Source organism: Coregonus lavaretus (genome assembly GCF_964263955.1).
Source record: "Coregonus lavaretus genome assembly, chromosome: 33".
NCBI classification, from domain to species: Eukaryota; Metazoa; Chordata; class Actinopteri; order Salmoniformes; family Salmonidae; genus Coregonus; species Coregonus lavaretus.
Genome location: NC_140020.1, coordinates 23924522 through 23949896, shown reverse-complemented (window position 1 = coordinate 23949896; position 25375 = coordinate 23924522). Strand labels below are relative to the sequence as shown.

At 46.1% G+C, this 25375-nt stretch overlaps 1 protein-coding gene across 1 annotated transcript; it reads right to left on the bottom strand.

Moving 5' to 3' along the window:
• Positions 1–3466: 3466 nt before the first annotated feature.
• Positions 3467–23813, bottom strand: LOC311108634 (putative G-protein coupled receptor 132). The gene is given in 3 exon segments (XM_084151317.1): positions 3467–3602; positions 3605–4621; positions 23733–23813. Coding segments are annotated over 3 exon segments (1095 nt in total). The 5' UTR covers positions 23776–23813; the 3' UTR covers positions 3467–3567.
• Between the last annotated feature and the right edge of the window lie 1562 nt (positions 23814–25375).

Genomic DNA, 25375 nt, shown 5'->3' with positions numbered 1-25375 from the left:
TGTGTCATGGCATTACAGACTGCTTTTCTATTTACCTGAAGCCATTTGTGTGATCTTACCTGTTGGCAAGATATACATAAGAGTTGCACTTTTGCCTCCTTGTCCTATTGTGTTTGATACTATAAAAACACATCCCCAAGGTTTCTATTTTAAAAGCTATTATTTATGAGCACTGTACAGTATATTCAGGGCTTATTACAGGAATCAGGCTGACGAGGTGGAAAGGATGTTTGGTGAGAGCAGTCAGTCCATCATCCTCGCAGCAGAATCATTTAAAAGGCCTGTTAATGCTGCTCCGACAGTGTTTGTGTTTCTGGGGGAGGAAACAGACACAAATAGAAAACGCAGAAACACACACACTCTTCACAGCTCACAGGTTCACACTCAAATGAGGAGGTACTTAACCACCAAGAAAAGCAGTCAGTCTAAAACAAAAACAGCAAACCAAGAAAAACTGTCAGTCAAAATCAAATCATATGCTAATTATGTATTTTAAGCCTAGATGGATTGGCAGATATATCAACAGGGCTGAGCTGTAACTGGGATAAACGTGTGTTATGCTAGTGAGAGAGGTGGGGCATGTTTTATTGATGTGGCGAGGGTCTGAAATCTCACAGAGTGACTGCGCTTGTGTTATGTATGCTCGACAACACAAGCAGGGCACAAGGATGATTGGCAAGTGAGAAAGATTTCTCTTAAACAGATTTATATATCCTTTTTGGAGGATAGTACACAGAGCTGCCATTGTGCATAGTTTTCTTTCACAATGGAGGTTTATTTAGCCGTTATTTAATATAGACATGTTTCCCGTGAGAAATGCAGTTGCAGTGAAATCTTTGTTGACAAAATGAAAAGACAATAGTTGTTGATTTTTAAATTATTTGTGATTTCCTCTGTAGCCTAGAATTATTTAATTTCAGAGGTTTCGCCCAAATTTGTGTCTGCTATGCAAATCACGTAGACTTTCTTCCATCCTGTAAAAACTGAGGCTACAAGCTCTAGTTACACACACACACCATGACGTTTGACAGTGTGGTTTATCCACCAAGCCAAGTGTGAACCGGTAAAGGAAACAGTCCCTGTTGTTAACTGAAAAAGAAATTGATTGAAATACAAAGTTGTAATAACTTGCTCTGGTTTAGACTACATGTGGAACCATCTCTGCTGTGATTTCTTCAATGGAAGTAACCACTTTGTGTGTATTTGCCTTTGGTGAACGAAATCAAATCAAATTTTATTGGTCACATACACATATTTAGCAGATCTTATTGCAGGTGTAGTGAAATGCTTGTGTTTCGCTACACCCTCATGTCAAATAGCAACCAGTGAAACCACATCATGTTCATACACACACAGCATCACAAGAGAAACTATTCAATGGGTTAAGAATGTTAAGAATTCCTGCAACTTTATGGCCCACATCTCTCATGTTTCTATGTAATCTGTCCACCTCATGAACATTGTATTCTAACTGTGTCAAACAAAATGAAGGCCAAAGAACAGCTAGATGTAACACTTTTATGCATGTTCTTGTCATTGAAAAAGAGAATGTGCCAAACCACAAGCTCACCGGATGCTCTTTCTGTTGAGACAGCTCTTAAACACACGTTCATCTGCATGTTCAGATGTTTTTAACATTTTTAACAAGACACTGAAACCACACATAATATAAGCTGTATGTACAAACCAAAAAACCTGACAGTGTATTAGTGTAATAAAGCTTTTTTTTTCATGCTATTTTATTTGTCAGTAATTTGAAGTGCCTATGCACTCTGACTCTTTGTTAGTTCCCCTTATAGTGTGAACCTCACTTCTCACCAGTAGGAGCAAGATAAATCTGGACAGACCTTCACTTCAATAATGAAACTGAAATGTCACATTTTACTTCAAATGTTTACTTAAAAATGTACAGAAACAGTATAGATAATATTCAAGGAGATTAAATGTTTAAATAAAAAGAACAAGCCTTTTCTTTTTTATAAACTTTAACAATGGTCTGCAACATAGGATGAAAAACACAAAATGTATATAAAATGGTTACATGAACATTTTACCTTCACTGTTGAAAAACACCAAAAACATGACGAATACTAAATATTTTCCTGTTTTCAAAATAAAATATTAAACTGTAAGAGCATGCTGTTGATCTATGCATAATCTACTGTGAAATCACCTATGTTTCTAGAGAAAAACACAATATATGTATAATACGTATTGCAGCATAACACATTTTGCACAATTTCTTTAACAAATACTGTTTGTCCTAAGGCAAACACAATATTTCCATGAATAGAAAAGCTGTTTTCTACATTAGTACCAGAGCAGTCAAGTTTCAAACTTTCACATGGACACAAATAATTGCTGAATTTGGCAAACATTGACAATTGGGTCATTCCTACAACTGTATGTGGTGCCTTTTCTGTCCCCAGGAAATATTACTTCTTATTCAGTGTAAAATGTGGATTACAAAAGGCTTTAAATATAAAGTCAGCTGTCCTTTACCTTAAAAACACAAAAATATGGATCATGAAAGGGAATTTTATGCATTTTGAACACTTTTCTTCAGTAGATGTAGGCGTTTTTGCCATGTCTCCAGGTGTTATTCATCAACTTCCATGAGAAATATAAGCCATAAAATACAATATTTAAAATATTTTTTTTCATTATTTTATAGTCCTAGTTAAATTATCTCTCATCAATAACGTTTTTGTCATGATTATTGCATTTATTATTATTTTATTTAAGATTCTGTGTGTCCCTGATATCACTTTCCACCCTGTTAGTTTGTTGTAATTCTCCATTTAAGAAAACAACCCCTTCCTACAACGACACCACATTCAGAAAGTGTCATCATTTCTTTGGTGGGAAAACAATGGTGCAAAGTTAAATAAATATATTAACACTCAGTTGTATCTATTTTTCTATGTCTCATGTTGTTAATCTGCATGTCCCACTCATAAACCTCCACCCTGTTAGACTAAATTAGAGAAAATTAAAAAATGTTAAAATATGTTTGATCGAGAATTTAAAATCCTGTTCAAGTGTTCACCATTATGCTAGCTCAATCTTGCTCACTCCCAGCGCTATGGCTAACTTAGGCTCCAAATTTCCATCCTGTTAAATTCCACACTGTTAGGATTATGCACCTAACAGGTTGGAAAATGCACCAAATAAAATGTAAGTGACTGAGCTTGTCCAATATGTTTTTCGGACCAATATGTTTTCCTTTTTCTGATAGTATACAAAAGTTATGAGGTCCAAAAGGCACCGCATAGTAGGAATGACCCAATTTTTTCATCTGGAGATGAACAACAAAAAATGAGGCAGAAATAAACTTAAAGTCCTGCTTGACACGTTTCAATCATATAAATTCCTCAGTCAGTTTCTGGGACGACTGGAAAACATTGTCTCCCATTGCTCTTGCTATGTTTGGGGTTCCACCTGTCTCTATGCTGAGTTTGTTTAATATTCCAGAGTACCTGCAAGTCACCATCCCAGAGTTCCTTTAGCAGTCATATCTGCGTATCCCTCTGGCTCCCATATCAAACCCCTACCCTTCCTCTGCCATCAACGACCATGCTTCGCCACGTCTCGTGTGGCGCCGCCACCTCTAACGAGTTCTTGGAGTTGTGCATCTTGTGCTGGCTGCTGTCAGTGGAACGTGGCTGCAGGGTGATTGTCCCCCGGAGGCTTTCCATGCCGCGACGCAGCTCCTTGCGAATGTTGTCGCTGGAGAGCACGTAGAGGATGGGGTTGATGGCGCTGTTAAAGGTGGACAGGCCCAGAGAGATAGTGTAAGGGGTGTAGATGCTTTCTTCGAAGTGGCACGTCTTCTGCAGCTTGGGGATGTGGAAGGTGACTGCGCGCAGCAGTAGGATGACGTGGTACGGCGCGAAGCACACCAGGAAGAGGACAACCACGGCAATCGCCAAGTTGCGCACCCGTTCCTTCTGGCATGGCTGCAGCCCCGTGCTGGCCTGCACGCTGGCCAGGATGGCACGGTTGGTGACCACCAGCACGACTAGCGGGGCCAGGAAGCCAATGATGAAGCGTGCGTAGTTGAAGCCCGTCACGGTGAGCGTGCTCTGGCCCGGCTCGAAGCATCTCCCCTCTGTCGCATTGCCCTCCGTCATGGTAAAAACTGGCACGTGGCCTATGAACACCACCAAGACGATTGCTATGGTAACCACAACTGCCAGCCTCTGTCGGCGAAGGCCGCGCGACTCCACAGCGTAGACCACGGCCACATATCGGTCGCAGGAGACGCAGCACAGCAGAAAGATGCTGATGTACATGTTGTTGAAGAAGAAGTAGCCTGTCACCTTGCAAGCCATGGAGCTCCAGCGCCACTGGTGGCCCATGTTCACATAGTCGGCCCACATGGGCAGGGTGCAGAGGTACATGAGGTCGCACACAGACAGGCTCAACAGGTAGATGCCCAGGACGTTTTTGCGGCGCACCTGGAGGAAGGTCAGGTAGACAGTAGCGATATTGGCGGGCAGCCCAATGATCAGTACCATACTGTAAAGCACCACCAGGGGCACGCGGTCCACGGCGTAGGTCAGGGTGCAGTTGGTGGCCGTCACGCTGATCTGAGTCACGGTCGTCTCATGCATGGTGTCTGGAGGGTAAGAGGGAAAAAGCGAGGTCACATTTCCCATTTTGGTATGCAGGTTGTGTGATATATAAACCTTTGAATGTATGCGGACACAAATGAGGATATCACCAGATGAACTCTAAATCACTCAATTTCAGAGCATTTTTCCGCAGACGTTTCCATGTTTACAGGCGTTTTGCTGGCTTGTTTCACAGCTTTCTGTTTTACAGAATTCTAGGCCTAGGCCCTTATATGTAATCCACATCCATTCCTTCTCATGGTCTGTCTACTCTACAGCCACTGTGGTCTAATGTGATAGACTTTACCTTACTTACACACACAGACAGACACAGAATTACTCTGTATTCACAGGAAACCCCTTATGGGCCACTAAAGGAAGAATGAGTGATTTGCTCGAAGGACACAGAAGCTGAGTTATGTGCATAGTGGGTCACACATACATGACTATGTGCAACTGTCCAAAAGTGGCAACATGGTTTAAAGTCAGCCCTCGGCTTTATGGAAATGTACATCTGAGTTGTCAAGGCCCTTAGCATGTTGAGTCATTAACATGTTAAAGCGCTTCTTTGCTGAGAATAAATTAGCAAGCAACCAAAACCACACGATAGACAAGTAATACCACAACTACCAGTTGGTGCATCTCAACTGAAACCTAACCATCTCAACTGAAAACTAACCTTGACGACTCATCAAGTCATCAACATTTACATTTACATTTACGTCATTTAGCAGACGCTCTTATCCAGATCGACTTACAGTTAGTGAATACATTTTTTTTTTTTATACTGGCCCCCCGTGGGAAACGAACCCACAACCCTGGCGTTGCAAACGCCATGCTCTTTCAACTGAGCTACATCCCTGCCGGCCATTCCCTCCCCTACCCTGGACGACGCTGGGCCAATTGTGCGCCGCCCATGAGTCTCCCGGTCGCGGCCGGCTGCGACTGAGCCTGGATTCGAACCAGGATCTCTAGTGGCACAGTTAGCACTGCGATGCAGTGCCTTAGACCACTGCGCCACTCAGGAGTAAACCTTGATGGTCATTGTTAGACCCATTTTGGTACATAAAGAAAATGTACCGTATAAATATATATGTATATATATATATACATATTTTGGTTGATTTGTTATTGAATATAGAATTGTATGACAACTGTTTATTGTATGTATAGAAACCCCACTTTATGACTATTGTGGCACCTAGTGGCCTGTTGGACAGCATAAAGGGATTATGGGTAAAGATGGCGTCAGTATAATTGGAACAGGTGTAGGGGGCCTGTATGGAAGACGCCAAGGAGAAACAGCTTTCAACCGTGTAAACCATTTAATTTATCTTACATAATTGTTTTATTTTAACTATTTTTTTTACATTTATGGATTTACCTTTTTTGACATCATTACCATCCTGGAACCTGTTAGAACACCCGGACTATATTGTTTGTTTTCCCATTTATCAGCCTGGAACTGTGTGACAACTCAGACAATTCTTTGTGAGTAATAAATATAATTGAACTACAACAACTCTGAAGTCTATCAATGTGATGATAGTCCCACTAAGCACAAACCAGATGGGATGGCGTATCGCTTCAGAATGCTGTGGTAGCCATGCTTGTTAAGTGTGCCTTGAATTCTAAATAAATCACAGACAGTGTCACCAGCAAAGCACCCCCTCACCATCACACCTCCTCCTCCAAGCTTCACGGTGGGAACCACACGTGCAGAGATTATCTGTTCACCTACTCTGCGTCTCACAAAGACACGGCGGTTAGAACCAAAAATCTCCAATATGGACTCATCAGACCAAAGGACAGATTTCCACTGGTCTAATGCCCATTGCTCATGTTTCTTGGCCCAAGCAAGTCTTTTATTATTATTGGTGTCCGTTAGTAGTGGTTTCTTTGCAGCAATTCGACCATGAAGGCCTGATTCACGCAGTCTCCTCTGAACAGCTGATGTTGAGATGTGTCGGTTACTTGAACTCTGTGAAGCATTTATTTGGGCTGCAATCTGAGGTGCATTTAACTCTAATGAATTTATCCTCTGCAGCAGAGGTAACTCTGGGTCTTCCTTTCCTGTGGCGGTCCTCATGAGAGCCAGTTTCATCATAGCGCTTCATGGTTTTTGCGACTGCACTTGAAGAAACGTTAAAAGTTCTTGATATTTTCCGTATTGACTGACCTTCATGTCTTAAAGTAATGATGGACTGTTGTTTCTCTTTGCTTATTTGAGCTGTTCTTGCCATAATATGGACTTGGTCTTGTAACAAATAGGGCTATTGTCTGTATACCGCCCCTACCTTGTCACAACACAACTGATTGACTCAAACACATTAAGAAGGAAAGAAATTCCACAAATTAACAAGGCACACGTGTTAATTGAAATGCATTCCAGGTGACTACCTCATGAAGCTGGTTGAGAGAATGCCAAGAGTGTGCAAAGCTGTTATCAAGGCAAAGGGTGGCTATTTGAAGAAAATATATTTTGATTTGTTTAACACATGATTCCATATGTGTTATTTCATAGTTTTGATGTCTTCACTATTATTCTACAATGTAGAAAATAGTAAAAAAGAAAGAAAGAAAAACCCTGGAATGAGTAGGTGTGTCCAAACTATTTGACTTGTACTGTATATCTGTTGCTTTTATATCGTTTTTGTAAACAGTTAATCTGTATGTGGGACCAATAAATTGGATATGCCTAGGCTAAACGTTCAGGCACTTTGGAGAGGTTGAAAAAAACAATTGGATACCCCTTGTTGACCCCCGACACCACCACAATATTTGAGAGAGGTTGGGGTTGTAAAAATGTAATTTTTATAGTGAACAATAACTTTTAAGCACATCCAGTGTGCAAAAACAGTGCAATTACCACATTCTGACACTTTGGAGAGGTTGAAAGGACACTTGAATGTACCCTGGACACCCCATAACACAACCACAATGTTTGAGTGAGTGTGGCGAGTGATTTGAAAGGAGTCAGGCGCAGGAGGGTAAATCACAGAATAAAAGGGTTTATTCCGAAGGCACAGCGGTACGCAGTAATGCGTCAAACACTCCAGTGCGTAATCAGGCGCACTGGGAAACAACAAGGCACACGTGTGAAATATCCCGGCGATACAAAATACAAGGAGCTCCACCGAGCTACACTAACCTCCACAATAAGCAATCACACACAAAGACAAGGGGGCAGAGGGAACACTTATACAGGTACTGATGAGGGGATATGAACCAGGTGTGTGTAATAAACAAGACAAAACAAATGGAATGATGAGATGAGGAGCGGCAGTGGCTTGAAGGCTGGTGGCGACGAAACGGCGAAGCCTGCCTGAACGAGGAGAGGAGGCAGCTTCGGAGGAAGTCGTGACAGTGAGGTTGATATGGTAGAAATTGTGTTTTTACTGAACAAATAGAATTTAGGGATTGCAAATATGTAATAGCACTGGAATTATCTAATTTACAGACATATTGGAGGGTTATTTAGTAGCAATGCAAATATCATGGTACACTCTGGTACTTTTTATTGGTAAATTTACAAACATACACTACCGTTCAAAAGTTTGGGGTCCCTTAGAAATGTCCTTGTTTTCAATGAAAACATACATGAAATGAGTTTGAATAGGAAATATAGCAAAATGCATAGAAATAATCATTTTTAATTGAAATAATAATTGTGTTCTTCAAACTTTGCTTTCGTCAAAGAATCCTACATTTGCAGCAATTACAGCCTTGCAAACCTTTGGCATTCTAGTTGTCAATTTGTTGAGGTAATCTGAAGAGATTTCACCCCATGCTTCCTGAAGCACCTCCCACAAGTTGGATTGGCTTGATGGGCACTTCTTACGTACCATACGGTCAAGCTGCTCCCACAACAGCTCAATAGGGTTGAGATCCGGTGACTGTGCTGGCCACTCCATTATAGACAGAATACCAGCTGACTGTTTCTTCCCTAAATAGTTATTGCATAGTTTGGAGCTGTGCTTTGGGTCATTGTCCTGTTGTAGGAGGACATTAGCTCCAATCAAGCGCCGTCCACAGGGTATGGCATGGCGTTGCAAAATGGAGTGATAGCCTTCCTTCTTCAAGATACCCTTTACCCTGTACAAATCTCCCACTTTACCACCACCAAAGCACCCCCAGACCATCACATTGCCTCCACCATGCTTGACAGATGGCATCAAGCACTCCTCCAGCATCTTTTCATTTGGTCTGCGTCACACAAATGTTATTCCTTGTGATCCGAACACCTCAAACTTCGATTCGTCTGTCCATAACACTTTTTTCTAATCTTCCTCTGTCCAGTGTCTGTGTTCTTTTGCCCATCTTAATCTTTTATTTTTATTGGCCAGTGTGAGATATGGCTTTTTCTTTGCAACTCTGCCTAGAAGGTCAGCATCCCGCAGTCGCCTCTTCACTGTTGACGTTGAGACTGGTGTTTTGCGGGTACTATTTAATGAAGCTGTCAGTTGAGGACCTGTGAGGCGTCTGTTTCTCAAACTAGACACTCTAATGTATTTGTCCTCTTGCTCAGTTGTGCACCGGGGCCTCCCACTCCTCTTTCTATTCTGGTTAGAGCCAGTTTGCGCTGTTCTGTGAAGGGAGTAGTACACAGCGTTGTACGAGATCTTCAGTTTCTTGGCAATTTCTCGCATGGAATAGCCATTTCTCAGAACAAGAATAGACTGATGAGTTTCAGAAGAAAGTTATTTGTTTCTGTCCATTTTCAGCCTGTAATCGAACCCACAATTGCTGATTCTCCAGATACTCAACTAGTCTCAAGAAGGCCAGTTTTATTGCTTCTTTAATCAGTACAACAGTTTTCAGCTGTGCTAACATAATTGCAAAAGGGTTTTCTAATGATCAATTAGCCTTTTAAAATGATAAACTTGGATTAGCAAACACAACGTGCCTGTCACGCCCTGGCTCTGGGACTCTGTTATGTTGAGCCAGGGTGTCACGCGTGCTGTAGGTGGGTGTAGTGGTGGAATCAAACGCAGAACACCGAAGGATAGTCCAAACAACTTTAGTAATTCTCCAACCAGGAAAAATGACAACACTTGCCCGAAGGCAAAAATACGCACAAAGGCGAAATAGCAACAAGCGCACTAACAGGTGCGAAACGCTCCAACGCAGTGGAGGAAAGCTCAACCGAGCGAAAGGGCGAAAATAAGCCCTACACACGACAGACCAAAATCAATAACACACAACACTAGACAAACACAACGAGAAACTTATAGGACACTAATTACGCTAAACGAGAACAGGTGTGACAACAAACAGACAAAAGCAAACGAACATGAAACATACAACGGTGGTAGCTAGTATTCCGGAGACAACGAACGCCGAAGCCTGCCCGAACAAGGGAGAGAGGCAGCCTCGGCCGAAACCGTGACAGTACCCCCCCCTTGACGCGCGGCTCCAGACCTGCGCCGACTCCGGCCTCGGGGACGACGCGGAGCAGGGTGCGTCGGGTGCCCACGATGGAATTCCGTCAGGAGAGACGGGTCCAGAATGTCTCTCCTCGGCACCCAGCACCGCTCCTCCGGACCGTACCCCTCCCACTCCACTAGATACTGGAGACCCCCCATCCGACGTCTCGAATCCAAGATGGACCTCACGGAGTACGCCGGTGCCCCCTCGATGTCCAATGGGGGCGGAGGAGTCTCCCTGATCTCACTTTCTTGGAGTGGGCCAGCCACCACCGGCCTGAGAAGGGACACATGGAACGAGGGGTTAATACTTTTATATTCAACAGGTAGTTGTAATTTATAACACACCTCGTTCAACCTTCCCAGGACTTTAAATGGCCCTACAAACCGCCGACCCAGTTTCCGACAGGGCAGGCGGAGGGGCAGGTTTCTGGTAGAGAGCCAGACTCGATCACCAGGTGCGTACACCGGTCCCTCACTGCGGTGGAGATCGGCGCTCACCTTTTGACGTCGGAGGGCCCGCTGCAGGTGGACGTGTGCAGCGTTCCATGTCTCCTCCGAGCGCCGCGCCCACTCATCCACCGCAGGAGCCTCGATCTGGCTCTGCTGCCAAGGTGCCAGAACCGGCTGGTACCCTAACACACATTGGAAAGGGGTTAGGTTAGTGGAGGAATGGCGTAGGGAATTCTGGGCCATTTCGGCCCAGGGAACGTACCTTGCCCACTCCTCCGGCCGGTCCTGGCAGTATGTTCTAAGAAACCTACCCACATCCTGGTTCACACGTTCCACCTGCCCATTACTCTCCGGGTGGTAACCCGAGGTGAGGCTCACCGAGACCCCCAACCGCTCCATAAAAGCTTTCCAGACTCTGGAGGTAAATTGGGGACCTCGATCAGACACAATATCCTCGGGTACCCCGTAGTGCCGGAACACATGGGTGAATAGGGCTTCGGCAGTTTGCAGGGCGGTAGGAAGGCCCGGCATGGGGAGCAAACGACAGGCCTTAGAAAACCGGTCCACAACGACCAGTATAGTGGTATTCCCCTGTGAAGGAGGAAGGTCAGTAAGGAAATCCACCGAGAGGTGGGACCATGGTCGCTGTGGAACGGGCAGGGGTAGTAACTTACCCCTAGGCAGATGTCTAGGCGCCTTACACTGGGCGCACACCGAGCAGGAGGAAACATAAACCCTCACATCCCTTGCCAACGTGGGCCACCAGTACTTGGCACTAAGACAGTGCACTGTCCGGCCGATACCCGGGTGTCCAGAGGAGGGTGACGTGTGAGCCCAATAGATCAATCGATCCCGAACCTCGAGCGGAACATACTTCCAACCCTCCTGGCATTGTGGTGGACTAGGGTCGGTGCGTAACGCCCGCTCGAGCTCAGCATCGACCTCCCACACTACCGGTGCCACCAGACACGACTCCGGCAGTATGGGAGTGGGCTCCACGGATCTCTCCTCCGTGTCATACCGCCGAGACAGCGCATCTGCCTTACCGTTCTGTGACCCAGGGATGTACGTGATCTTAAATGTAAACCGGGTCAAGAACATATTCCATCTAGCCTGCCGAGGGTTTAGCCTCCTCGCTGCCCGGATGTACTCCAGGTTACGGTGGTCCGTCAAAATGAGGAAAGGGTGTTGAGCCCCCTCAAGCCAGTGCCTCCACACCTTTAGGGCCTGTACGGCCTGTACCACGGCTAACAGCTCCCTGTCCCCTACGTCATAGTTTCGCTCCGCCGGACTGAGCTTCTTGGAATAGAAGGCACAGGGGCGGAGTTTAGGTGGCGCGCCTGACCGTTGTGAAAGCACGGCTCCAATACCGGCCTCAGACGCGTCCACCTCTACCTGAAATGGTAAAGAGGGATCTGGATGCGCCAGCACTGGAGCCGAGGTAAACAGGTCCTTCAGCCTCCCAAATGCCCTGTCCGCCTCGGCAGACCACTGCAGACGCACCGGGCCCCCCTTCAAGAGAGACGTGATGGGAGCTGCCACCTGTCCAAAACCCCGGATAAACCTCCGGTAGTAATTCGCAAACCCCAAAAACTGCTGCACCTCCTTCACAGTGGTTGGTGTTTGCCAATTACGCACGGCTGACACCCGGTCTACCTCCATCTTCACCCCTGACGCAGACAACTGATACCCCAAAAAGGAGACCGACTCCTGGAAAAACAGACACTTCTCTGCCTTAACATACAGGTCGTGCTCCACCAGCCTCCGCAACACTCTGCGCACCAGGGCCACATGCTCGACACGGGTAGGCGAGTACACGAGAATGTCATCTATGTACACCACGACCCCCTGCCCCTGCATGTCCCTGAAGATCTCATCCACGAATGATTGGAAAACTGACGGAGCGTTCATCAACCCGTATGGCATGACAAGATACTCGTAATGGCCCGAGGTGGTACTAAAGGCTGTCTTCCATTCATCGCCCTCCCTGATGCGCACCAAGTTGTACGCGCTCCTGAGATCTAATTTAGTGAAGAAACGCGCCCCATGCAAGGACTCAGTCATGGTCGCAATCAGCGGGAGTGGATAACTGTACTTCACCGTGATCTGATTGAGACCACGGTAATCGATGCACGGGCGCAAACCACCATCCTTCTTCTTCACAAAAAAGAAACTCGAGGACGCAGGGGAAGTGGAAGGCCGTATGTATCCTTGTCTCAGAGATTCGTCTATGTAAGTCTCCATAGCTTTCTTCTCCTCCTGAGACAGAGGATACACATGGCTCCGTGGGAGCGCAGCTCCTGCCTGGAGGTCTATCGCACAATCTCCCTGCCTATGGGGCGGCAACTGCGTCGCCCTCGACTTACTAAACGCAATAGCCAAATCCCCATACTCAGGGGGAACGTGCAATGCGGGCACCTGGTTTGGACTCTCCACCGAGGTAGCCCCTACGGAAACGCCTAAACATCTACCCACACACTGGGCAGACCACTCCGTCAGAGCCCTCTCCTGCCACGAAATAGATGGGTTATGGGTACTCAACCAGGGCATGCCCAGCACCACCGGATACGCAGGAGAGTCAATCAGAAATAGCTGAATCATCTCCTGATGACCCCCCTGCGCACACATCCTAAGTGGCGCAGTGACCTCCCTGATCAAGCCCGCACCCAACGGACGGCTATCTAGGGCATGAACGGGGAAAGGGACATCAACAGGAAGAAGGGGAATCCCTAAAGCTAAACAAAACTTCTTATCAATAAAATTCCCAGCCGCGCCTGAATCTACCAGCGCCTTATGCTGGGAATGAGGTGCTACCTGTGGAAAACTCACAGGCATACAGAAATGTGCAACAGAGAGCTCTGGGTGAGTGGGGCGCCTACTCACCTGGAAGGAATCCCCAGTGCGGGACCTGTCGTCCTCTCCCCTAGGAGGCCATCCCCAGCACCTAGCCGCGGTGTGTCCTCCCCGACCACAGTTGGTGCAGGGGATGGACCCCCCAGTAAGCCGACCCCTCCTCTCTCTAGCGCCAGCGCCCCCGAGCTCCATGGGACACGGCTCGGAGGCGCTGGAGGGTGAAATGGACGGACCCCCCTCGGGACGTCCGCGGGTAGCTAGTAGGTTATCCAGCCTGATGGACATGTCGACCAACTGGTCGAACGAGAGGCTGGTGTCCCTACAAGCCAGCTCCCGACGGACGTCCTCTCGTAGACTACATCTGTAGTGATCGACGAGAGCCCGATCATTCCACCCTGCATCTGCCGCTAGAGTACGGAATTCGAGGGCGAACTCTTGGGCACTCCTCCTCCCCTGCCGGAGGAAGACCAGACGCTCCCCCGCCGCTTTCCCCTCCGGGGGATGGTCAAACACCGCCCTGAAGCGGCGGGAGAACTCGTCGTACGTGATGGTGTCCGCGTCGATCCTCCTCCACTCCGCGTTGGCCCATTCCAATGCCTTCCCGGAAAGGCAGGAGATCAGGGCGGACACGCTCTCATGTCCCGAGGGCGCCGGGTGCACGGTGGCCAGGTACAGCTCCACCTGGAGAAGGAATCCCTGACACCCGGCCGCGGTTCCATCGTAGGCTCTCGGGAGCGAGAGTCGGACTCCTCGAGGTTCCGGTGCGGGAATGGGCGGACTGGCCGATGGTGCTGGCAGGGAGGGTGGCGGTGGAGGCGTTCCCCAGCCTCGGATGGTGGTGATCACCTCCTGCAGTGCGGTCCCCATCTGCAGGATCTGGTCCCGTTGTTCCCGGACCTGGTCCTCCAGCGTCGTCTGGGCTGCTGCGGCTCCTGCTGATTCCATTATTGGTGTGTTATTCTGTCACGCGTGCTGTAGGTGGGTGTAGTGGTGGAATCAAACGCAGAACACCGAAGGATAGTCCAAACAACTTTAGTAATTCTCCAAACAGGAAAAATGACAACACTTGCCCGAAGGCAAAAATACGCACAAAGGCGAAATAGCAACAAGCGCACTAACAGGTGCGAAACGCTCCAACGCAGTGGAGGAAAGCTCAACCGAGCGAAAGGGCGAAAATAAGCCCTACACACGACAGACCAAAATCAATAACACACAACACTAGACAAACACAACGAGAAACTTATAGGACACTAATTACGCTAAACGAGAACAGGTGTGACAACAAACAGACAAAAGCAAACGAACATGAAACATACAACGGTGGTAGCTAGTATTCCGGAGACAACGAACGCCGAAGCCTGCCCGAACAAGGGAGAGAGGCAGCCTCGGCCGAAACCGTGACACAGGGTGTGTTGTTTCTATGTGTTTTGTGTTCTAGGTTGAGTATCTAGCTCATGTGTTTCTGTGTTGGCCGGGGTGGTTCTCAATCAGAGGCAACGAGTATCAGCTGTTGCTTGTTGTCTCTGATTGGGAACCATACTTAGGCAGCCTGTTTTCCACAGTGTTTTGTGGGATCTTGTTCCGTGTATGGTTAGTGTCTGTTACCAAGGACGTCACGTATCATTTTGTTGTTTTGTTCGTGTGGTACTCTAATAAAATAAGTATGTTCGCAAATCACGCTGCGCATTGGTCCACTGTGTTCGACGATCGTGACAGAAGATCCCACCATAACTGGACCAAGCAGCGTGTCCAGGAGCCAACGCCAGAGGTGAATCTAATGGATATCCACCTCGACTGGGTCAAGCAGCGTGTCCAGGAGCCAACGCCAGAGGTAACCCTAGCGGATATCCACCTCGACTGGGTCAAGCAGCGTGTCCAGGAGCCAACGCCAGAGAGGACTCTAATGGATATCAACCTCGACTGGGTCAAGCCGCGTGAGGAGGAGAGAGGTTGGACTTGGTAGCAGAAGATGGAGAGTCTGGCGAGAGCCATGGAGGCCATAGCCACGGGGGAGAGACGAACCCAATAAATTTTTAGGGGGGGGCTCACACCGTGGACGACGGGACTGCTGGAGGCAGATAAGGGGCGAGTTAGTGGACGAGGAGAGAAGGCCACCGGGTTACGGGAGCCATTGGCGAGTAGAGGGAAGGAAGATGTAGAGGCACGGCGAGAGGTACTGAGGTGTGTTGCCAGTCCGGTCCGGCCCGTTCCTGATCCCCGGGTAAGGCCAGTGGTGTGTGTTCCCAGTGCGGTCCGGCCTGTTCCTGCCCCTCGCACCAAGCCAATGGTGCGCGTCGCCAGCCCGGCTCGGCCTGTTCCTGCCCCCCGCACCAAGCCAATGGTGTGCGTTGCCAGCCCGGCCCGGCCTGTTCCTGCTCCCCGCACCAAGCCAATGGTGCGCGTCGCCAGCCCGGCCCTGCCTGTTCCTGCTCCCCGCACCAAGCCAATGGTGCGCGTCGCCAGCCCGGCCCGGCCTGTTCCTGCTCCCCGCCTATGGTGCGCGTCGCCAGCATGGCCCGGCCTATTCCTGCTCCCCGCACCAAGCCAATGGTGCGCGTCGCCAGCCCGGCCCGGCCTGTTCCTGCTCCCCGCACCAAGCCAGGGGTGCGCGTCGTCAGCCTGGTCCGGCCCGTTCCTGCTCCCCGCATCAAGCCTGTGGTGCGCATCGTCAGCCCGGTTCGGCCCGTCCCTGCTCCCCGCACCAAGCTTGTGGTGCGCATCGTCAGCCCGGTCCGGCCCGTTCCTGCTCCCCGCACCAAGCCTGTAGTGCGCTTCGTCAGCCCGGTTCGGCCCGTCCCTGCTCCCCGCACCAAGCCTGTGGTGTGCGTCGTCAGCCCGGTCCGGCCCGTTCCTGCTCCCCGCACCAAGCCTGTGGTGCGCGTCGTCAGTCCGGCACAGCCCGTGCCTGGGTCACCGGTGCCTGGTCAGGTACCGGTCAGCTGCTCCACATCGGAGCCTAAGCAATCCGCTCCACCGATGTCCAGTCCAGCTCCAGCCAGTGGGGCCAGACCGGACCAGGGGCGCTACGGAGGGTGGTGGTCAAGCCCGGAGCCGGAACCGCCTCCGAGGAGGAATGCCCACCCGGCCCTCCCCTGTTCGGTTTATGTTTGGCGTGGTCGCAGTCCGCGCCTTTGGGGGGGGGGGGGGGGGGTACTGTCACGCCCTGGCTCTGGGACTCTGTTATGTTGAGCCAGGGTGTGTTGTTTCTATGTGTTTTGTGTTCTAGGTTGAGTATCTAGCTCATGTGTTTCTGTGTTGGCCGGGGTGTTTCTCAATCAGAGGCAACGAGTATCAGCTGTTGCTTGTTGTCTCTGATTGGGCACCATACTTAGGCAGCCTGTTTTCCACAGTGTTTTGTGGGATCTTGTTCCGTGTATGGTTAGTGTCTGTTACCAAGGACGTCACGTATCGTTTTGTTCGTGTGGTACTCTAATAAAATAAGTATGTTCGCAAATCACGCTGCGCATTGGTCCACTGTGTTCGACGATCGTGACAGTGCCATTGGAACACAGGACTGATGGGCCTCTGTACGCATATGTAGATATTCAAAAAAAAAAAAAATCAGACGTTTCCAGCCACAATAGCCATTTACAACATTAATAATGTCTACACTGTATTTCTGATCAATTTAATGTTATTTTAAATGGACAAAAAAAATGCTTTTCTTTCGAAAACAAGGACATTTCTAAGTGACCCCAAACTTTTGAACGGTAGTGTAACAATTTCACAACATATACCCAATACACACAAATCTAAGTAAGGAATTAATTAAGAATATATACATAATGGACGAGCGATATCAGAGTGGCATTGACTAACATACAGTAGAATAGTATAGAATACAGTATATACATATGAGATGGGTAATGCAAGATATGTAAACATTATTAAAGTGACTAAGATACCGTAGAATAGTAAGAATACAGTATATACATATGAGATGAGTAATGCAAGATATGTAAACGTTATTAAAGTGGCTAGTGTTCCATTTCTTAAAGTGACCAGTGATTTTAATGGGCAAAAAAATTGCTTTTCTTTCGAAAACAAGGAGATTTCTAAGTGACCCCAAACTTTTGACCGGTAGTGTGTATATACATACATACATACATATCCTTTTTAAAAATATATTTCCCTTTATTACTTTCCAACCCCACCACCCCTCCCCTAATTGGAGTAAACTAGTGAACAACAACGCTTAGGCCTCTACTTCAAGTTTATACATACTATATATACATTTATATACATTATGGACAGTCAATTTTACAATAATTCTATTTAGTTTGTTTTTACTCCTGAACTTCCTCTACCCTCAACCTCTCCGATCATTTTCATGATGTCCATCCAGTTTGCTTCTATATGCCATATCTTTCAAACTGTTCTCTTTCACAAAAGTTCTCAACCTATAACCTATATACTTATTATATAAAACAAAGTCTCCAAAAACCATCTGACAGCCCAAATACGAAATACTACCTACGACTGAAACAAATAAAGAAACAGGGAGAACACTTCTCAAGTACCTGTACATAGGTCTCCGATCAGACACTGAGTAGTACTGCTGGACATAGAGAAACTAACAGAGAAAACTGAGCAATGGAACACAGGAAAGTGAGGGCATAAATACACAGGTGAACAGGTAGACACAGGTGACACCAATAGGATACTGATTAGTCCAGACTGTAATAATATAATAATATGCCATTTAGCAGACGCTTTTATCCAAAGCGACTTACAGTCATGCGTGCATACATTTTTTTTGTGTATGGGTGGTCCCGGGGATCGAACCCACTACCTTGGCGTTACAAGCGCCGTGCTCTACCAGCTGAGCTACAGAGGACCACGTAGTGAGGAGGTGCCTAAGGTTGTCGGAGGATGACACCTAGTGGGTCGCTCCGGAACGAACTGCGACCCCCTCCTGTAACACCTGGGCTCGTAAAGGGGGAGGTAACTGGACTTTTTTTTTTTCAAGGAACAGAATCAGAACCGGGAACTAAACTGATCTATACTGTTCCGGAAAATAACCGTTATTTTAAAAGCATGTGGTCGGATGCCAAACAGTTGCCATACCAAGCAGTGATGAAGCCAGTCAAGATGCTCTCAATGGTGCAGCTGTAGAACTATTTGAGGATCTGAGGGCCCATGTCGAATCTTTTCAGCCTCCTGAGGGGGAAGAGGCGTTGTCGTGCCCTCTTCACGACTGTGATCCTCAAAAAATTCTACAGCTGCACCATCGAGAGCATCCTGACTGGTTGCATCACCGCCTGGTATGGCAACTGCTTGGCCTCCGACCGCAAGGCACTACAGAGAGTAGTGCGTACGACCCAGTACATCACTGGGGCCAAGCTTCCTGCCATCCAGGACCTCTATACCAGGCGGTGTCAGAGGAAGGCCCTCAAAATTGTCAAAGACTCCAGCCACCCTAGTCATAGATTGTTCTCTCTGCTACCGCACGGCAAGCGGTACCGGAGTGCCAAGTCTAGGTCCAAAAGACTTCTCAACAGCTTCTACCCCCAAGCCATAAGACTCCTGAACAGCTAATCATGGCTACCCGGACTATTTGCACTGCCCCCCCACCCCATCCTTTTTACGCTGCTGCTACTCTGTTAATTATTTATGCATAGTCACTTTAACTCTACCCACATGTACATATTACTTCAACTACCTCAACTAGCCGGTGCCCCCGCACATTGACTCTGCACCGGTACCCCCCTGTATATATAGCCTCCCTACTGTTATTTTATTTTACTTCTGCTCTTTTTTTTTCTCAACACTTTTTTTGTTGTTGTTTTATTTTTACTTTTTTTGTTAAAAATAAATGCACTGTTGGTTAAGGGCTGTAAGTAAGCATTTCACTGTAATGTCTGCACCTGTTGTATTCGGCGCATGTGACCAATAACATTTGATTTGATTTGATTTGATTTGTTGATGTACGTGGACCATGATAGTTCCTTAGTGATGTGGACACTGAGGAACTTGAAGCTCTCGACCTGTGCCACAACAGCCCCATTAATGTGGATGGGGGCTTGCTCAGCCCTCCGTTTCCTGTAGTCCACGATCAGCTCCTTTGTCTTGCTGAAGTTGAGGGAGAGGTTGATGCCTGGCACCACACAGCCAGGTCTCTGACCTCCTCTCTATAGGCTGTCTCATCGTTGTCGGTGATCAGGCCTACCACTGTCGTGTCGTCTGTAAACGTAATTATGGTGTTAGAGTCATGCGCAGCCATTCAGTCGTGGGTGAACAAGGAGTACAGGAGGGGACTAAAGCACGCACCACCGAGGGGCCTCTGTGTTGAGGGTCAGGCTGGCGGATGTGTTGTTGCCTACCCTCAAAAACCTGGTGTCGGCCCGTCAGGAAGTCCAGTATCCAGATGTAGAGGGAGGTATTTAAACCCAGGGTCCATAGCTTAGTGATGAGCTTGGAGGGCACAATGGTGTTGAACGCTGAGCTGTAGTCAATGAACAGCATTCTCACGTAGGTATTCCGTATTGCCCAGGTGGGAAAGGGCAGTGTGGAGTGCAATAGAGATTGCGTCATCTGTGGATCTGTTGGAGCGGTGTGCGAATTGGAGTGGATTTCATGGCATTTCATGGCTACAGATGTGATTGCTTCGGGGTGATAGTCATTTAGACAGGTTACCTTGGCGTTCTTGGGCACAGGGACTATGGGGGTCTGTTTAAAACATATACAGTTGAAGTCAGAAGTTTACATACACTTAGGTTGGAGTCATTCAAACTCGTTCAACCACTCCACAAATTTCTTGTTAACAAACTATTTAATAAACTATGGTTTACCATCTAGCAGGCAAACACAGTACAGGTGCATCAAAGCTGGGACTGAGAGACTGAAAAACAGCTTCTATCTCCAGGACATCAGACTGTTGAACAGTCATCACTAGCCGGCCTCCACCCGGTACCCTGCCCTGCACCTTAGAGACTGCTGCCCTATGTACAGTTGAAGTCTGAAGTTTACATACACTTAGGTTGGAGTCATTCAAACTCGTTTTTCAACCACTCCACAAATGTCTTGTTAACAAACTATAGTTTTGGCAAGTCGGTTAGGACATCTACTTTGTGCATGACACAAGTAATTTTTCCAACAATTGTTTACAGACAGATTATTTAACTTATAATTCACTGTATCACAATTCCAGTGGGTCAGAAGTTTACATAAACTAAGTTGACTGTGCCTTAAACAGCTTGGAAAATTCCAGAAAATGATGTCATGGCTTCAGAAGCTTCTGATAGGCTAATTTACATAATTTGAGTCAATTGGAGGTGTACCTGTGGATGTATTTCAAGGCTTACTTTCAAACTCAGTGCCTCTTTGCTTGACATCATGGGAAAATCCAAAGAAATCAGCCAAATTGTAGACCTCCACAAGTCTGGTTCATCCTTGGGAACAATTTCCAAACGCCTGAAGGTACCACGTTCATCTGTACAAACAATAGTACGCAAGTATAAACACCATGGGACCACGCAGCCGTCATAACGCTCAGGAAGGAGATGCATTCTGTCTCCTAGAGATGAACGTACTTTGGTGCGAAAAGTGCAAATCAATCCCAGAACAACAGCAAAGGACCTTGTGAAGATGCTGGAGGAAACAGGTACAAAAGTATCTATATCCACAGTAAAACGAGTCCTATATCGACATAACCTGAAAGGCCACTCAGCAAGGAAGAAGCCACTGCTCTAAAACCGCCATAAAAAAGCCAGACTACAGTTTGCAACTGCACATAGGGACAAATATCTTACTTTTTGGAGAAATGTCCTCTGGTCTGATGAAACAAAAATAGAACCGTTTGGCCATAATGACCATCGTTATGTTTGGAGGAAAAAGGGGGCCGCTTGCAAGCCGAAAAACACCATCCCAACCGTGAAGCACGGGTGTGGCAGCATCATGCTGTGGGGGTGCTTTGCTGCAGGAGGGACAGGTGCACTTCACAAAAACGAAGGCATCATGAGGAAGGAAAATTATGTGGATATATTGAAGCAACATCTCAAGACATCAGTCAGGAAGTTAAAGCTTGGTCGTAAATGGGTCTTAAATGGGTCATAACGACAACGACAAGTTTGATGTCGGACGACAATAGAATGTTCATGATGTCACTGCGACAACTGTCTACAGACATGTCGATAGACATAGTATAAACCAGCCTTTAGTCTTGAAATCTTTGGTTGTTTAGTACACTACCGTACTCACTCTGTTTAGCACATGGCCTCACATGTGAATCCTTAAAGAGATGGGTGGGGCTAAGTCTTAAAAGGGTGTGAACGATGCTGAATGTGTGTAGACAAAGAAGAGCTCTCCAGTAGGTGCACTTAAACATTTTCTCAAAGGTGGGGTTACAAGTTCATCAACTTTCAAAGCAGAATTACTTTCCCATTGTTCCTCAACTGTAGTGTATGATATGCCATTTTCTAGCTGAGTCTTTACTTTTATCAAATGTAAAAACACAATTTCAAATTTTGCTACATAAGACCGAATCGAGCTGGTCAGTCACATTTATGATGAGGGGTGAATGAATGGATCACTAGAGCACTGGGAAAATCAACCTGGTCTCAGAGCATTTATTTTATTCTGTATGTAAATCCGAACCACTCCATTTAATATGATATGTTACGTTTCGTATGGTATGTATTAATTTATGGATGTCCATCACCCATTTAGTATGATATGTTACACATTACATTTTGTATTATAGTATATTACAAATTAGGGTTAGGGGAAGGGTTAGCTAACATGCTAAATAGTTGCAAAGTAGCAAGTAGTTGAAAAGTTGCTTATTAGCTAAAATGCAAAATTTGTCTGTGATGAGATTGGAACTTGCAACCCCCTAATTTGAGTATCCTGGATTTACATTTACTATGTTACCTCTAGTCTATGAAACCAGGCTGGGAAAATAGGCATCAGGGAACTGCTGCCTGGCAAACGAGACTAGGAGATGATAGGGTACATAAAACAAATGTACCTTTGAATCATTAATACATTGTAGTACAAGTAACCTATATGCATTTAGCATGGCATTTACCATTCAGAATGTATAAATCATAGCCCAGAAGCTGTAGCTTCTACAGAACCATGGACCAGCCCACTGGTTCAGTCAGTGCATAGCCTACCCATATCTATTGGACCGTTTTCTCTGAAACTGAGCTTCTGCGCTGAAATGGAATCTACCACCGGACTAGACACTTTTGATCGATATTGAAAGAGGGGCTGGCTCCTCCGCCGGCTGTAAGGCTTTGTCTTCATTGTGTTACATGCCCTCTTTCCTGACACACATGTATGGTTTGGAAGGACACGATGACTTTCGGAGCAAATGAAACCTTTTCTCAATTTGTCGTTTGCCATTAGTGACGGTGGCGCACGTTCATTTCACCCCCGTTAATCTCGGTGCTCCGGGCATTTTTGAGGAGGCGCCTCTTTCAACTCACTTGACAGTTTGTATGGGAGACCCAGGTGGGTCGTGTAGTGCTACATTATCTAATGTTATGTCTAGGCTAGCGTAGCCTACTTGATGGCACACACAATATTCTGAAAATAAGGTTGAGATATAACGGGCGCGTGCGTGAGCGCTCGTGCGACAGATTTAGTCACATTAATTGACATAAACAACATGCACTGCAAGGTTCCTACAACAACCTGACTGATTACAAATATTTTACCATTTCAGATTTCGCTTTGACTTTGGAACAGAATACAATGTAAGGCATTGCCACAGAATTTAAAATAAACGAATCTATTCATTAAATATTGATAATATTTTTACATTTACATTTTAGTCATTTAGCAGACGCTCTTATTCAGAGCGATTTACAGGAGCAATTAGGGTTAAGTGCCTTGCTCAAGGGCACATCGACAGATTTTTCACCTAGTCGGCTCGGGGATTAGAACCAGCGACCTTTCGGTTACTGGCACAACGCTCTTACCCACTAAGCTACCTGCCTTTGTTTACAATAAAAAAATGTATACAACATTTAACCACCCACTGAGTCGAACAAGGTGGCAAGCTGAACAGCTATGCTTTGCTTATTGAACACTTAATAATGAATAGCCGTCTGGAATGATTAATCCGTTTTTTAAATTATATTATACTAATAACTAATAGCCACCAATAAACTCACTATTTTCTTTAATTTCCTTACCCAAATGTAGGCTACAATAACAGATAACTACCAGTGACTGAGGTGACCTGTATAGCCTATAAATGAACCTACATTTCCCCCGCATGACCCTTGAAGACTAAAAAAGAATAATCAACATTTCTAGAGTTTTTCTCAGTCGATCACCAAAAGACCAAACTACACTTTCAATCACTAAATCAATAATTTCTAAAAAGTGCTAATTATCTCAATCACACGTTTCAACATTTGTCAGAGAAACTCACCGTTTTGCTGTATCATCTCTCGAAATCCGTAAACAGCCTTCATTCATTGCTGCCTTAAAGAGAGCATGCTTCTTCCACCTTCGTTATACATGCTACATTCATAGGCATGCTGTTTAAACATCCGCCACGATAGTAGTACGTGCGCATGGGAAGGTCCACGCGCTCTGAAATGTGACGTGGTTTGAATATAGGAACATCAGAAGTGACAAATCATTGAAGTATTGCTCTAGTGAACTCTACCACCTCTGCTTAAAAAATATATTGCAATGACTTCTTGAAAAAGACACACATGACCACATAAGGTCGTTTTTTCCTTTATAAAACTACTTTAAAAAATAAACTGTTGATGATTCATCTACTGTGTGTCTTCTGTGTAAAACGGAAGGAAATGCAATGAGTAAGCCAGCACAGTCACAATTGCCTACCTATACCTATCACATTCTTTCAGTTGAACACACTTGCCTAGGGGGTAAGCGGTGAGGCTAAGGGTTCTAAACAGGGCTGTACATCAGTGGTTTCAAACCTGTTGTTACTTCAGAATTTTCTGGTGACCTACACCAGTGTCCCAAACTCGGCCAATGCCATGTCATCGACTGTGCGGTCGGGCACCAGATTGCAATAACAGACAGTTCCTTCAGAAAGTATTCATACCCCTAAACGTATTCCACATTTTGTTGTGCTACGGCCTGAATTCAAAATGGATTACATTAATTTTTTTCTCACCCATCTACACACAACACCTCATAATGACAAAGTTAAAACATGTTTTTATAAATGTTTGAAATATAGATACATCTCATTTACATAAGTATTAACACCCCTGAGTCAATACATATTAGAATCACCTTTGGCAGAGATTACAGCTTTGAGTCTTTCTTGGTAAGCCTCTTAGAGCTTTGGACACCTGGATTGTACAATATTTGCCCATTATTCTTTTCAAAATTCTTCAAGCTCTGTCAAAATTGGTTGTTGATCATTGCTAAACAACCATTTAAGTCTTGCCATAGATTTTCAAGCAGATGTAAGTCAAAACTGTAACTTGGTCACTCAGGAACATTCACTTTCTTCTTGGTAGGCAAATCCAGTGTAGATCTGGCCATGGGTTATAGGTTATTGTCCTGCTGAAAGGTGAATTCATCTCCCAGTGTCTGGTGGAAAGCAAACTGTTACGTGAATTATTTAACAAACTATTTTAGTGTCTCTGTGCGTCTCCCAAAAGGTTGTAAGTCTTTTGGGATTTAAGTAACGGCCAGAGTCCCGGTCTGCATAGTCAGAGATATTTATTCATTGAGAATTCTGCCATCACAATTTCAGAGTCCATCTTTTATACTCATACAAAAAGAAATCCCTTCCCTCTGTAGGCGGGCTGTAGTTTTCCACTCTAAAACTGCTCTACTGACCTTCAGTTCACACACACACATATACACACATGCATACACACATACATACACACACACACACACACACATATCCTACTCCCTGCTTTACTCAGTTATTGCCGTTCTCACAATATTCTGCACCATGTTTTCATAACAGTTTCTCCCCTCCCTAAATTGGGAGGCCTCTTTATCTTAGTTTCTCAGTTGTCTTTGTTGTCTGGCCTAACTCTTTCTCACATTGCTAAATAGTGGCTCAATGCCATA